This window comes from Salvia miltiorrhiza, mitochondrion (assembly GCF_028751815.1).
Source record: "Salvia miltiorrhiza mitochondrion, complete genome".
In the NCBI taxonomy this organism is placed as follows: domain Eukaryota; kingdom Viridiplantae; phylum Streptophyta; class Magnoliopsida; order Lamiales; family Lamiaceae; genus Salvia; species Salvia miltiorrhiza.
Window position 1 is genome coordinate 348,727 of NC_023209.1, and position 14,990 is coordinate 363,716.

Here is a 14,990-nt window from a genome sequence, read left to right on the forward strand (position 1 = left end):
CGAGGGCGTGGGGAAAGAGTGACCGCATAAAAGCATGTATGGCCAAACCTGATACCCGGCAATTAGTATGAAACCAAACCCCTACACGGGTGGGTGATGTGTCTGGCTTTTCGCTAGGAGAGTTTCATGCTTTGAAAGAGTTAAAAGCAAGCGTTAATTCAAGCTTTGAAAGTTCCCGTCTTTCTAGTTCTCCTCTTCAAGTCAAGCCATCTCTCAATCGGTCAAGTGGTGCCCTTTTGGGAGTAGTGGGGTGGTCAGTGGACATGGCTAGCTAGTAACCTACGAATGGCATGTGTTCAGCATATGCTTACTTCTTTCTTTCATTTTTATAGTAAGGAGTAGGCCTGAAGCAAGGCTTTATTACAATTACTAGTTTTCACTATTTATCAAAGAGATGGGCGAAAGAAAGCGATTTAACGCCCTTTCAAGCTACATCGTGACTGGATTCCCTTACCTTAGGGTAGTTTGAAAGACGAATGCTGGAGGGCAGTAAAGTTAAAGAAGCTACCTTGAAAGCACAGTTGAATTACGGTATTCCTGTTCTGACTCGAGTTGCCCTATTTGTTTATTGAGAAATCGACGCATCGAGAAGGTTGAGTTCGACTATTCCCTACTTAAGGCAGGGTCAACAAGGAATGAATTTCCATTGGCCAAAAGAAAGCAGTCTCGTCCGCCTGGTTAACGAGAAAGGTAACCGGAAAGTCGCATAGAAGCGGAGGTATTCATATCCTAGAAGTACGCCTCCTAAGAAAAGGATCCCGGTAAGTAGAGAAGTTCTACGATTTCATGATGCAGGACGGAGTATACCTCAATCTTCGTTAGTTCAGTTTCGGCTTTGTCCCCGGCCTCACCACACTACACTTCGGGGGCTAGCACTGAAGTGGAGAGATTAGGCCTTGCTCTGGTGAAGTCAATACCCACCAGTGAATACTTGTAGGTTGGGAATACCCACGTTAATGCCGCATAGCCCAGTGATTAATGAATCGATTCCCCAGTGTAGTGAATTAATCAATTTAATCAATAAGTGTCTAAGGGGGGGCAAATCATTGGATTGGATGAGTGCCTCGTTCTGCTGCTTGCCTAAGAATTGTACGGCCGAAGAGGTGGCATCTGGACGTGAAGCACTACGAGCCTGGATCGGCTCCCGGTTTATATCGGGAATCAACAAGAGAAGATACCGCAGTGTCCAACTAGCGGAAGCAAGTCACGCGCATCCAACCTCTTTGCCTTCTATATCCTGGAACTGATGAAGGAAAAAATGAAAGTTTCGATTTAACATTTAACTTATCACCTCAAATGTCATTGCGTGGAACTATTTATATGCTCCCAGAATCGGATTCATGGCTAGAGCAAAAGGAATGCTTGCTGGGTAGCACTGTCTCTTAGACGTGTCTATCTCACTCTTTCTTTCACAGTTCCTATCTCGAGTGGAAACAAAGCTCCTTTCAATACATTTTCAATAGCTCATGCCAACCGCTTCAAGTCTTCTTTTGCTTGCTTGTACATACAAGAGTTCTCAATTGGCTTGCCTATAGATCTGTCATCAAAACCCGGCAATTCTCGATGAAATGCCTTTTCAGACCAGCTTTTTTACTATTAGCTTAAGTAAGCATTTTCGGGAATGGGTCTTTCACCCCTGCCAAAAAGCCGCGTTTTGAGCATGATTTAGAGCATCGATCAGATTTTCCTGCGAACGTAGTCTTATGCTTAACACACGCAATTCAAAGACATTAGACTTGGTTAGACGATTAGGTGGTTTTGTCGAGACAGGGTTTCGTGGAGGATCAATCTGATGTTGTCCCTCGATCTATCCTTTGTGGATCGGTATCCCGGGAGCTGAAACAGCTTTTACCCTATTTACTGCACCAGTCTTTCCGCTGCTACCGGGCGTATAAGGTCTTGCAACAACGCGGGTGTAGCTAACGACGGAACGATGGGGAGAAAAGTACGATAAAGGCATGGGAAGAAAGGCACCTGTTTTAGACGCATCCTATCGAAAGAATTTCGTGAAGAAGCCGATTCGAATGTTATCAACTCCGCCCCGGCATCCGGCCGTAGCGTAGCCTTGTTCTAAGGACGATGTGAACAAGGGGAATGCGCGAGAAAGGGGAGCTATATTCTCTTGGTTTGAGTTCCGTAGTTTCGCTTACTACTAGGATAGGTGAAACTAAAATGATTCTGTGCTGTAGTTTCAGTCGTTACAGCTTGCTAGTAAACTTATAGTCGTTAGCGCGCCACTAACAAGGAAAAAGTCGATGTTGTGGGTACAGGACCAAGAATCCATGAATGGAAGCACTGCTCGGAGAAGAAATAAGATGAACGAACCATCTCGAGCACAGGTCTCGGTTAGGGGTTAGGCATGTTGGTGCCGTACCCTATCACATGAAAGGATTGGGAGGATTTATCTGATCAGAATTAAAGTAGACCTCTTCAGATAGACCAATTAGAAGAGAGAGATGCCATTGACTTGGAACTTCAGTCCGCTTCGACTTATCCTTGGAACTTCGTACCTGCAGCTTGTCTTTGTTCGGTAGCAGGTCCTGAGAACATTACCAACTCACAGCACCAGGACTTACTGCTTTTGATTTAACCACTGCCTTTTCAACTCAACCGCTAACTCCACTTGTTTCCGAAGTTCCTTATGCCTCTCCTATATTGTCTCTCAATCTCCGATATTAATCTTCCATATTCATCTGTCAGAGCTTTTTATACTCTTGTTGAGAGCGAACTTTCCTTTTTCTTGCAAGAACCGGTCTTTCTGGTGTGATCTTATCCGTTGTTAGCGCTTTCGACTTTTCATCTCCTTGAGAGTTCTATCCTTTAGTCCGGCTACTTCTTCTAAGGCTACCAGCAGCAGAAGGAATTTGAGTAGCAGTTGCGGATCGAGATGCAGTCCCTCTTCAAGAGCTCTTACGTTAAAGGGTGTTTCCGGGTTAAGTAGCCAAGGAAGGGATCAACCTTACATGAATAGGGTTTTCTCGTCTTGCATTCTAGTACTGAAACTTCGCTGGTACCGGCGTGCTCTTGTGTTAAAAACTTATATGTTCCGACATGTGAGTAGAAGCGCGGTGCATTCGCTTTTCCACTATCTTCAATAAGATTAAGGTTTTTGTATCGAGTGAAGGTCACTACTTTCTTTCGCCCTTTGGCTTTCTTACGGCGGGACGCATAGCAAGAGAAGTAGGAATGTGATCTTTGCCTTATCCGGATCTATCTACACTGTCTTAGCTCGTGCAAAGCGGTAACTATCTGAAGGGGAGTTGATCCTCGCATCAAACTCTAAGCCTCAAGGCAGGCGAGAAGGCATAAAGAATCGGCCCACCTTTCCATATCGAGGACCAGCTCTTCCACACCGAGATACCATTATGTTAGTCAAGTTATTATATTCTTTGTTCCTCAGCTACTATTGTTGCCTTATGAAGGAATTGCGCAAAGGTGTCTACCGCTACGAGAGCAGGAATTAGTTATCCGGGGAATGGCGTTAAAAACAATCCAAGGAAGAAAGATAGAGCATTCTAGTCGTGATCCGAGGAAGCTTCTTTGTCCACAGCTCTTCAGGTGAATAGCCTTGAATAAGTCAAGGAAATAACTCCTCAGACCCGGTTCCAGTCATAACAACCAGACCCGGTTATCGTCTTATCGTTCGTGGGTATTCCAATTCATACATAATCTTCTCCGAAATGAGATAGATCTAGCGAGTCTATAGAACAAACTCAGCAAAGAAGGATCCGTATTCCACCTCAGTGGTAGAAGGGGCAACTCCACCCTGTCTTTCTCTTTGGCTGGAAGAGAGCATGCCGACGATGCGAAAGGGCTCCATACGGCTTTCAGGGTTCGCTCTATCGTACTGCTACCAAACTTAGATAAAAGGAAGGGAGTCCACGAGTGACTATTCGGGGATTATCAAGGAGTAGAGAAAGACGGAATATGGCGGGGAGTAGAGCAAGCGATGCGGGAGTAAAGAAAGGACTACTTGTTCTTCAGGCGTAGCGATAACCTGTGTGTTCGGGAACTCACTTGGCCCCTTTACTTTATGTCGGACCGAAGCGGAGGACAGTGTAATTGTGTATGACCTCGAAAATAGACTACCGAAAGGTATGAGATTACTATCAACCCCCAGATAGTCTTCTCTCTCGTATTCTCCCTTCCCCGATCCGCTGGTCTTAAGTTGTCCCTGAGCTTCCCGATTGAGCTTTCCTCGCTCACTATTCATATGAAATCTGCCTACTTTCCTGGAGGAATCTAAGACGATACGGATACTGGATCACTGAACTTCGATTCGGATTCTGAACCGTGCCTGAACCTATTTCAAGTGAGAGACGCTACCTAAGACTAGTGGGAATGCTAAGAATTCGTATTTCCTTCCAGCCTGCACGGACCAGCGGTTCCACAAGATCCCATCGAAGACGGGTTAATGATAATAGATATGATGAAGAGTGAGAATTGCCGGAATATAATTCCACTGGGCTAATGAGACAGTGCTTTCCACCCGGTACCGAAAAGGAAGATGCAAGAAGGCTCAAAGTCTACTTCCTAAAGAATTTAGTCAATTGGTTGGTTAACCAGTTGCAGATCAAGCAGTCCCGGACTATATCTTATGTAGTTTCCGCTTCTACCTCTACAAGAGAGGAGTTACGCCCGGTCAAGCCATTGGAAAGAGGGACTCTCTCCGAAGAGAAGGATGGATGATCCAACCATGCATTCTGACTAGAAGATAGGACTTTTAGAGCCATTTAAAGGATGTATCTTTGTCCTCCTGTTGCTAATGAAAGGAAGGGTTCCTTACGTGTCATGTATAGAGCTAAGGCTGATCGAATACGGAATCAAAGCGTTCGTTCTTTTCTTATCGTTCTTCCCGCCTATTGCCTTGATCCCTTGGTCTGCTCGGGTCATTCCATTCCATTGATACACTGCTCACAGATCAGTCCATTGATACGCTCATCGGGCTCGTCGTTAGGGGCTGACAAGGAGAGGAATCATTCCCATCGGTGAAATGAATCTCTTCTCCCAGCTCTTCTAGTTTGGTTTAATCAGAAAGAGTAAGTCTTTTAATAAGTCCACATTGGCCGATAAAGCCGATAGTGGTTGAGAAAAGACTGAGCTTAATAGAGCTCCAAGTGGAGATCAAGAACTCCTAACCGCATTCTTCGGATATTAGCAACTAGGTATTAACAAACCGGGCTTTAAGTCCGAAAAGAAAGAAGTCACTCGGCTTGGGCTCTACTAGTCGATAAGAGCTAGATAGTTCCTGGGCACAGAAGGTCCCTAGCTGCCTTATTCTGCTATTAGTCCGCTGAGGTAACTCCTTGGCTTAGGGCCTTTCAGGAGATTAACAACAAGACTTTAAGAAAGAAGGAAGGAATTCGCATCACATCGCCATCAACAAATTCAATAGCAGCTCCTAGCCCGATTCCAAGACCTGGACCTCTTTTTATCTTATGCCAGAGCGAAGGCTCGAAAGATTAAAAAAGTGAGATGGGATGAGACTTGACTGTGGGATGCCCAGATATCGGAACGAAAAAACTTGAATAAAATAAGAAGGGTCTTTCAATGTGCTACCCTACGCCTGTCCGTATAATAGATAGTCACAGTAGCAAGAAAGGTCTTAAGAACTGGTATCATGCTATCAAAGGCCTGTCTGACGTCCAGGAACGATAATACAATTCGACGATAGGAGAGTTGCTATGTCAAGATAGATGGATTGGAAAGAGTTTCTTGGATTAGAGATCAGAGTCCATCACGGCATTCCATTCCATTAGACGAGAGGATTTCGACCTTTTTTCACCTGACGCCGAGAGGGCAGACCGAGTTCAAGAAACCCGGCGGAAGCTGAACTCAGAGATAGGTTATTTATACTTGCCCGAGTTGACGAAGTGAAGGACCAAACAAAATCTCGTAAGAGAACAAACAAAGGAATCGTGAAAGCCGGAAACCGGAAAAGAAGGTTACGTCGGACTGATGTAGTAGCTGACCTCTAGGAAAGAAGAGCAGTCGTGTGGAAGGTCTTTCTTCGGCCTTTGCTTATCTTATGTTATGTCTAGCAAGTCTAAGGATACGTCCCGCTAGAAGGAGTATGAATAGTTGGATTCCTTACTAGGCTTTTATCCCTTTTCTAAAAGAGAGTCCTGGTTCGCTGGCAAAGCTTTCACCCGAGCTCACTCCCCAATGACATGAATAGCTTTTTGTTACTAGAAGGGGGCTAGAACTGGATAAGCTTGTCTGTTTACTCTAAGCTAAAAGGTAGGTAAATTCGATTACGACTCGCTTCCCTCAGATCTTACGCTTGTTTAGGTTGGACCTATAGCTTGCTCTTTCCCCTATAACCTACTAGCCTAAAGGATAAAATCTATTCTAGGGATGAAACCTTCTCGTTCGCCAGCACCGACATCAAAGGAAACTTCCAATGAAAGACGATCAATGGCTGAGAACTCGTCTTAACCGTACTGTATTGGCTATTCTGGAATCTAACTATTAGCTCCATTTGGATCGAAAAAAGGATAACATTCTATTAGGGCTTGGGGTCCTATTCCCATACTTGGGTGATCTTAGCAGCTTTCCCCGTTTGGAAACCCGTTTTCCAGGACTCCGAAGCGAACACCCACTAAGTAGCACAGAATCATTTAGTTTCGAGTTTCCGATACTGCTTTCCGGTCTAGCTTCACTAACTGTATTCACCGCTTTCCAGATCTACTTTACTCATCGGCATTCTCTAAATGAATTACGTTATGGTCCTGAACTCTTGATATATCATATGTAATGACGTAAGCTTGTCTTTTCGGAAGAGGTGAGAGTGGCAGGGCAAGAAAGTAAGAATCATACCCGATATTCAGAGTGCCAGAGCTAGAAGCGGCAGACCTTGACTCTATTCCTTCCATTCCTTTCTCGCTTCCTTGGTTTTCATTCAGACTTTGGTTCCGGTTTATTATATTAATCAAATAAATGTCTACTCCCGGCTACACAAATTTATTGTTCGTGCATCATAATGAAACTGATTTCTTCCGGCTGATGAAGAATCATCTTAGTATGCGTATGCAAAAGGACAGAGTCCCCATCGGTATGTAAAGAGATCGGCTAGGTAGCAACTATAGATAGAGATAGGAAGGTTACGTCGAGGACTCAGAAACTATAGATTCACGGTTTTAGATGGGATGGACAGAAGAGTTTGAACGGGCGAGTGCCTTTAGGGTTCCACTGGTTCAAAAGGCTAAAAGCCGGAGTAGTTGATCCAGTAGTTCTAAATATAGATAGAAGAATCCCGAATGAACAACCATCCACAAATGTCAATTCATTTGAGCAAGAGAGTGCAACAATCCTTTCCTTTGACACAGGTCCCGTAAACGAGTGAAAAATGCCTTGTAACCTTTCCCTTTTCCCTTTCAGCCAGTCCAAGAGTTCAGTTCACTCGAAAGCGGGTAGCCAAAAGGAATTGAATCCGTGCCAACGAGAAGAGAAGGCGGGCTTCGCTTTGGCCTAATGTGAAGAACTGGCAGACTGAGTCTTTAGCTCATTCGATTCTCCTTACCAAGATCTATCATCAAGATTCGCTATGCCTTAGTAGAAGGCCCTATGTTATGTGATCAAAAGACGGGCAAAGAAAAAGAAGATAGATCATTTTCTACTACAGTTGAAGACAGCGTTTGTACGAGAAATCCCTGGTGCCAAAAAGGCAAAGAGAGGATCTCTAAGAGCTGAGTCCTTCAAAGAAAGAAGACGAGCCGACACCCATCTGGCATCGGCAAGAGACCGGGAAGGAAGCAGAAAGGACCCCGAAAAAGAGTTAATGTTACGATAGACTAGGTTGTTTCAACCTCTGTAGAGGTGAGCTAGGAGAAGAGGACCTAAGCCTTTTCATTTCTTCTCTTTTTTTTGGATGAAGCAGGATATACTGCAAAGCAGGTTTTACTGGAAAGAAGCATGTTCAAGGGCGGAGGAAACTTCATAGATTGAAGCCTATTCAAATGAAGTCACTTCTAGTTCCTCTTACTGAGCAGGAAATAAAAGAGGCTTTGTATTCGGTAAGCAAAGATTCGAATTCAAGATTGGCAGAGAAAGGGCCCGTGCGAGCACGAACCAAAGGAAGGTGCCAAGCCGAAGTGTACAAATCTCATAGGTCAATATCTGCTCAGTCTCTGTTAGCAGCTTCAGTAGGATTCAGGTCTTTTCTTTCTTTCCTGCGAGTGGGGAAGTCCGGATCGATCCGTCGAAAGAGAAGCCATCTCAGTCTAAATGGAAGTAGACCAAGTAGTTTCATAGGAAGAAATGTGAAAGTAGGGGCTGCTAAGCGCCCAGACCCAGAATTCATTGAAAATGGAGTTCTTGGTACCGGGCAAACAGAAATAATATGAATAGCGAGCCAGCACTATATTTATTGATTGGAAAGAAGGGACTCTCCAAAGAGCGGAATGAAGTTGTGCTAAATGAACGAGTTGTCCTAAATGCCCCTTGTTAGCTGTCGCAGGAAGTGGTGAGGGCTCAGGAACGGAATCTAGGGCCGAGGGTCTTCTAGTGAGGGGAGTCTTTTCAGCTTCAATCGACTGGAAGCACTTCCTTCCGCGCCTACCTCTCTTGGTTGCCTGCTTTTAGGGCTAGCCCGTTTGGTACCCACATCTCCGGCTCCTGCAGAGATGACCATCATTCATTTGACGCCAGCTGCTACACTGACACGGGTAGGGGACATGCAACGCCTAAATTGCGGAGCAAAAGAGGTCAGCTCAGCAGAGACTTAAACGTAGAATCGGTATTGAACACAGGAATTGACATCTGATGTTCAATAGACGTCAAAGCCAGGTGCATGGAGCCCAGTTTACCGTCTCCGTACTTTCGGAGGAAGAGCATGAAGCTTCCCGCGCAAACAACGGGCATACTCCATTACTTACAAAAAGAAAAGAAAGACACATTTGGTCATTCGCTCACTACCTCGTATGCGCTCCCCATCCTACGCTTTTGTGGGCTACGGGGAGAGTGGCTAGGGAACGAAGAAGTTCCATCCCTACCCTTTTCCTATTAGCTCTTACTTAGTAAGTGTTAAACTCTCTTTAAAGGGGCATAACAATAAGAAAGGAGCTCTCCTAAGGCGAAATCAAATAAATGGAAAGCCTTCGTTACCGAAACAGAATGCAGCTACTTCTGGGCATAAATGTGTAACCTAAAGACTAGCAGGGGAAAGCTTTCTTGGTCGATTAGGAATGGAATGGATCGTTGCCTTATCCGGATCTATCTACACTGTCTCAGCTCGTGCAAAGCGGTAACTATCTGAAGGAGTTGATCCTCGCATCAAACTCTAAGCGCTAGTTGAACCTTTTTCGGTCTCTTCTCTGGTATATAAATAGAATATCTATACCAGAGATTGCTTTTAGCTCTATCTTTTCAGAGACCCTTCTGTACTTACAAGAATGCTACTTAGGGAGAAGAATCTCTTGACTTCGGAGTACCTGAATCTATTCTTTCTGTGTCCCACATCTGCCTATGTTCTCGCATCCGCCACTCACTTCTTGGCTCTTATCTACGCCCCTCGAGAAATAAAAATCAAGAAAAGGGATGAAGGGGGCCTTTTCCGGTTACAAGTAATACAGTTTGTTACAGGTCAATTCAGTTCTAAGCTTGCCTTAGCCTAGTGCTACGTCCTACTCCTACTCCATACCACTGCGGGGAAAAGGGGCTTTGATGCGTGGATTCCCTTGTTACAGTAAAGCACTAAAGCAAGCAGGAGAGGAAGAAGGTGCAGCCTAGTCTCTGTCCGTGGTGGACGTTCGAAAAAAGAGCTTTTTGCCATTCCATTCTCTCTCCTGTCTGTGAAAGGCACGGAGGAGCCTAGCCTAAGTCAAAGAATCAGAAGTAGATGCGCATGAATCAAGAAGAAAGATAGAAGCCTTTCGCCTACGGGCCTTCGTTTAGTTGAATTTTATGTCTTAAGCATAGTTCACCTATTGATAGATCAGGATTTGAACCTGAATTCTGCCTATGGTTAGTTAGGAAAAATCCTCTATCGGTACCCTTGGTCCCTCAGTTACCGGACTTGTAGCTCTTGTCAGCCTTAGAACTAGTAGCTCTCTTCTTCCTTACTTTGAGCAACAGGCGCTTTTGAGCTCCCTAGCTAATCTCCACAAAAGTCCCTTTGGTCGTGGGTGCTTCCTTGCTATTGATCTGGCCCTCTTCTCCTTCTCAATCTCAGACACCAGCAACCTCTGCAACAGGCCCTACTAAATAGGGGTGAAAGGCTGCATCCTTGCTATTCAATATCAGGCTTAGCTTCTATTTATCCAAACTATCATCTAGGCTTGCCTTACTATACAAGATATATCGAAAATAAAAGATAGAACCTTACCAATTAGGGACGGGGCCGCCCTCTTCCCCGCAAAGTGAGGGCGTACACAGACGTATGCTACTAGTTATTCTGGCCTAGCTGCTTTCTATCTACTGCTTTGAAACCTTTAGCTCGATTAGCTCTTCTATTGTATACTGCAAACCCTTCCTATTGAATGAACTACTCTAGTGACGTTCGTGCCTCAACAAGCAACGGACGAGCGCTATAGAGAAGTAAGTGCAGCTAAGGAAGAAAGCCGATAAGTAAGTAAACCCCTGTAGCTAAAGTAAGGAAGTGAGAAAGTATGAGGCCCGTCCAAGGGTTTCAAACCAAACAACGGGTACTTTGTTCGACATGTTGACACTATGAGTGGGATCGGGAGGCATGGTTATAGCGAGGAAGGGAAAGGCAAAGGTTCCAATGGTTTGAGTGAAAGGTTTGAAAGCGGTTAATAACCAACGGAAGGTACGAGCTAACTACTTCTGCATCGGCTTCTGCTTCAACCAGTGGCTTTCAAGCATTCATAGTGTCAAGCAAAACCCGAAACAAACAATCAAGCAAGCGCTTCAGAACGCTTATATCTCTGCAGCATGGAACTTGCCTTTCTCTTTGCTTTCTGCTTCCTATCTGGCCTTCTCGCCTAATGAATATGCCATCTTTCGAGCCGCATAAGAGAAAAAAGAGGTCCAGATCGAGCATCGAGCCGTATGAACAGCTGGAAGTAAGATAGCAGCTAAGACCATTTCTTCCGCATCGGCTTCCGTGTCGCCTTTCGCTTTTGTAGAAGGAAGGGTCTCCAAAAGGTCCTAGTTTCTGAGGAGCTTAAGAGCAGGGGTATGAATTTAGGAGTTCGGCTGCCCTTTAAATAAGACACGTAACGTTGGATTGGCTTCCCTCTTTAGCCTTGTTATCTTGAGCTAGGCAGCTCTTTCAAGATCTACTTCTGAGTCTACTTTCCTTTGCTAAGTAGCTGGTTTTATAGGGAAGTAGTTATCTTTGGGTCGGGAAAGTTGCCCCTTCATAGGCGGCTTCTAACGGGTTTTCTTAGGTGTCTTTGATAGATAGGTCGTTACAATTCGAAAGTTCATTCCTGTAAGCTACTCTGCCTTTTGTCTACCAATATCATAGTAAGAATCCATAAATACTACTCGGAATATCCCATGCGTAGGAAAGGTAGCCTTTACCCAGAAGATATCTACATCGTAGAGAGCTTTTTATCGGCCTTTTCTCAAGGATTTGAGGTGGTTTTCAGAGCTAAATATCGGATTTCATCCTGTAATTCGATAGAAAGAGTATGCCTTCGCTGTTTGAGCTAGGAGTTCAGAGTTGCTTTGTAGATATCCCGCATTAATACCTTAACCTATCAAGCTCCTGTTGCTAATCAAGTCAGGATCAAGTTATTGAAGAACGCAGGAAGACAGTTTAGTTCATAAGAGGTACGAAAGATAGATCATTTGTTTTTTCTTTCCTAGTCCGAGATTGGTCAATCAATAGGCAAGAAATCCATACCTATTAGGAGATAGAACCCGGGCTACCAACCAACCTGTTCTTTAAGAGTTACATCGGGATTTACACGAGTGGTTGAGAAAAGGAAGCCTCTATTAGTATTCCTTCGAGAAACTGGAAACCTGGTTAGTGGATATCTGCGATTTCTGTCCATCTGCGCGTCTTGCCTTTTTGGGCTATACATCGATCATTTCACTACTTCTCTGTTGATGCTTTCTCTTATGCCACTATTTATTAAGATATTTCTATTCTTTTATATAGGAGAGTTAAACCCTTTGCCAAGCCTCAGGGGAATACAAAAACCAAAATCATGCTACTATTTGATTGGGATTCATCTAACTCTTACCACATTGAGCGGAGGTGCGATATTATAGGGGCTTCCCAGTCTACAACCCAGCTACTTGATTCTGATGGGCATTATTCCGCCTTGTAAGGAAGGAGGGTTTTCTTCCAGCTAGGCCATTGATGATCTGAGGGGTTCTACTTATTCTGATATTCGAAATCCCGCTTTCCACTTTGAAGGGTATGCCGCTTCTCAACTAAGGAGATGCTTTCCAGGGTATCACTTTGATGGTAGTAGGATTTCTTATTCTTACCTTTATACGTGACTTCACCTCTTTAGGCAAGGTAGAGGTATAGGGAATAACCACTAAATCAATTACTTTCTCAAATCAAAACCCATTAGGCTTACATTTGACTTCTATTCTTAGGAGACAGCAACTCAGGTAAGGCAAGAGCAGCTGATAGGGTACCGGTTGCTGACTTCCTGAGCTAATTAGGAGGCTTTCTAGATAGCTAAAGAAGTGGGATTAGTTGCCTTTACCAGTCTGGTACTAAGACCGAAGAGTGAGTCTTTTAAGTCCTCTTCCTTTAACTTAAGAGATGGGATCAACAAGTAGAGTAGGAATACCTCCCTTGCAGGACTAGATGCTTGAGAATGGTCTCATTGATACGCAACCTGTAACGTGAGTGACACCACAGCGGTAAAATACGTAAGAAAGGTAACTGGCTTTGCTCTTCGCTGAGCTAAACCTCTCACAAATGAATCGGATATAGGCTTCCTTTTGTCGACTCATCCTGGAAAACGACCAATGTTGGGTCTAGTCTTTCAGAGTAGTTCTGAGTGAGCTAAGTAGCTAGTTGTTAAAACTGCTCTGTTGCCTTTTGTCGACGAATCGTGGAATCAATCAGTAGTAATGTCTTTGCTCTTCGCTGACCTGTCTCAAAGAGTAGGCTTTCGTGAAGCAACCCGGGAAAGAAGAAATCCAGAGTGAGGCTGCTCTTCTTTCCCTTGTCTTTTGTCAGATCGCTTACTTTTGCCACTAGGCGAGCCGTAACTTTATGGATTTGAATTGGCCTTCCCGAGTGAAAATGTAGTTGCTAGGTTTTGCCATTAAGGGAGGCGTATGAATTCTAGCTCCTGAGCTGTATTTAGCAATTGAAACAAAAGGAAGGGCAGCTGTCGTTGTTGATGAATTGGCCTTGGCCTCTACTACTATATTATAGGCAGGTGTTAGATTAGTGAAACCAGAAGAGTCGGTAGAGCTGGAAAGTGAATCCATTTCATCCCTGCTACTCGGAAAAGAAGAGCTAATCTCAGGAAAAGCAGATGAGTCCTTCCTTTCTCAATCTTCGTTATTGTTATTATAGGCTTCCCTTTCTGGCTTATTAGTGGCAGATGATCGAAAACCTGAGGCAAAGGCTATTGCCAATCCAATGCTAAATTGACATCAAAAACCAGATTACTTTACTAGGAGACATCTTGAGATGCTAGAGCCCTAGAGCTATTCGTTCCTTCTTCTTTGACCACCAACCACTGGGACTAATAAAGGATAAATAAGGCTGGTTGGTATTCCTTTCTTCCTACTTTCGCTTTCTTGAAGCCATCCTATATTCAGAGAAAGAATGCCGAATTGGCCGGACATGCGATATTTATGGTGGTGCCTCAAACTCATTCATCTTAGGTAGAATCACACGAAGGAGGTATGAAACGTGACTTCTAGGGCTCTCTAGAGGGATGCTTTTTCAAGGCCTTTTGTCCATACCTTTAGCCCATGCCTTAACTAGGCTTCAACGACCTATACTTAAATAAACTAAAGGCACAAAAGGCAAGTCAAGTAGCAAGGAAAGGGATTTGTTGGTCTTTTATCACCCAATCCCGTAACGATCACTTACCCTTGGCACCAACCAATGCCACTGCTTCCCCGGTCAAATACCGTCTGAAAGCTGACTTCATTGCTACGTGGTTGCCTCTGGATGCCCTATTTCCGACCTTTCCTTTTGGTGATTCGGCGAATGGTGTACTTTCCTCCGATGATGGGGATTATTCTGCTTTTCAAGATAAGAGGGATGCCTCTGATGAACCAGTTGAGGAATATAGGTGTACACTCCAACCTTTCAGGGAATAACAAACCGCTGCACCTGCCGTGACTCTTTGCCGAACCTGCGCCTCTTCTTCCTTTGATGAGGCGTTGATACTCCGGAAGTAAACCTCAATTGCAAGGATTGATGCCTCTTGCTACATCTCATCACAATTTAAGATTTTATCATTGTTCCGTCGTAAATCTATTTCACTAAAGGGCAGTTCCTGTGGTACAGAAAAGAAGAAGAGGAAACCAGCTACGCCAATCCGAGTTACCATTGATCTCTGGAAAGCGAAGGAAAGATAAAGAGGAGTAGCATCCCCCTTCTACAGCGAGCACTGGATCCCCTCTGGCTGTGGGTCAATTAGGACACTCCATGTCGATGCATTACTGCCAGCTGAAGTCAATGGCTCATTGCTTTTGATGGACGGCGGGTTTTCACTTTTGAGGTTAACAGTCCCCTCTCTGGTTGGTTGAATGTGTTCACAAGCTTCTGGGCTTCTAGTATACCTACTCTCATGGAAGAAGGGTGGGACTGTAGATGCGCCGCCTTTCAATGCCGGGTGATTAGATCTTGGTTTGAATGCTTTGGTTGCCGAGCAGGGCTGCCTGCCCTATTTGGTATTAGCTCAGCTCAGGAACAAGTAACAGGTAGATCATGCTTTGGGTCGACATACAATATTTATTAGGAAAGTAAGGCAGTTCGCTATTACCAGGAATCCTGGAATGGAAGAAAGGACGAAATAACCGCCTAAAAGCCAAGGTTTGATGCTCTCTATTCTATATTGTATTGTGATCATCCTCATGAAATGGCTGCT

General features: G+C 44.4%; 2 protein-coding genes across 2 annotated transcripts; one reads left to right on the top strand and one right to left on the bottom strand.

Moving 5' to 3' along the window:
• Positions 1-3,889: 3,889 nt before the first annotated feature.
• On the bottom strand, positions 3,890-4,213 carry orf107c (hypothetical protein). The gene has a single exon. It carries the CDS (start codon positions 4,211-4,213, stop codon positions 3,890-3,892), a length of 324 nt encoding a protein of 107 aa, YP_008992362.1.
• Positions 4,214-7,958: 3,745 nt separating this feature from the next.
• On the top strand, positions 7,959-8,345 carry orf128b (hypothetical protein). The gene has a single exon. The coding sequence runs from the start codon at positions 7,959-7,961 to the stop codon at positions 8,343-8,345; it is 387 nt and encodes a 128-aa protein (YP_008992363.1).
• Positions 8,346-14,990: the final 6,645 nt, after the last annotated feature.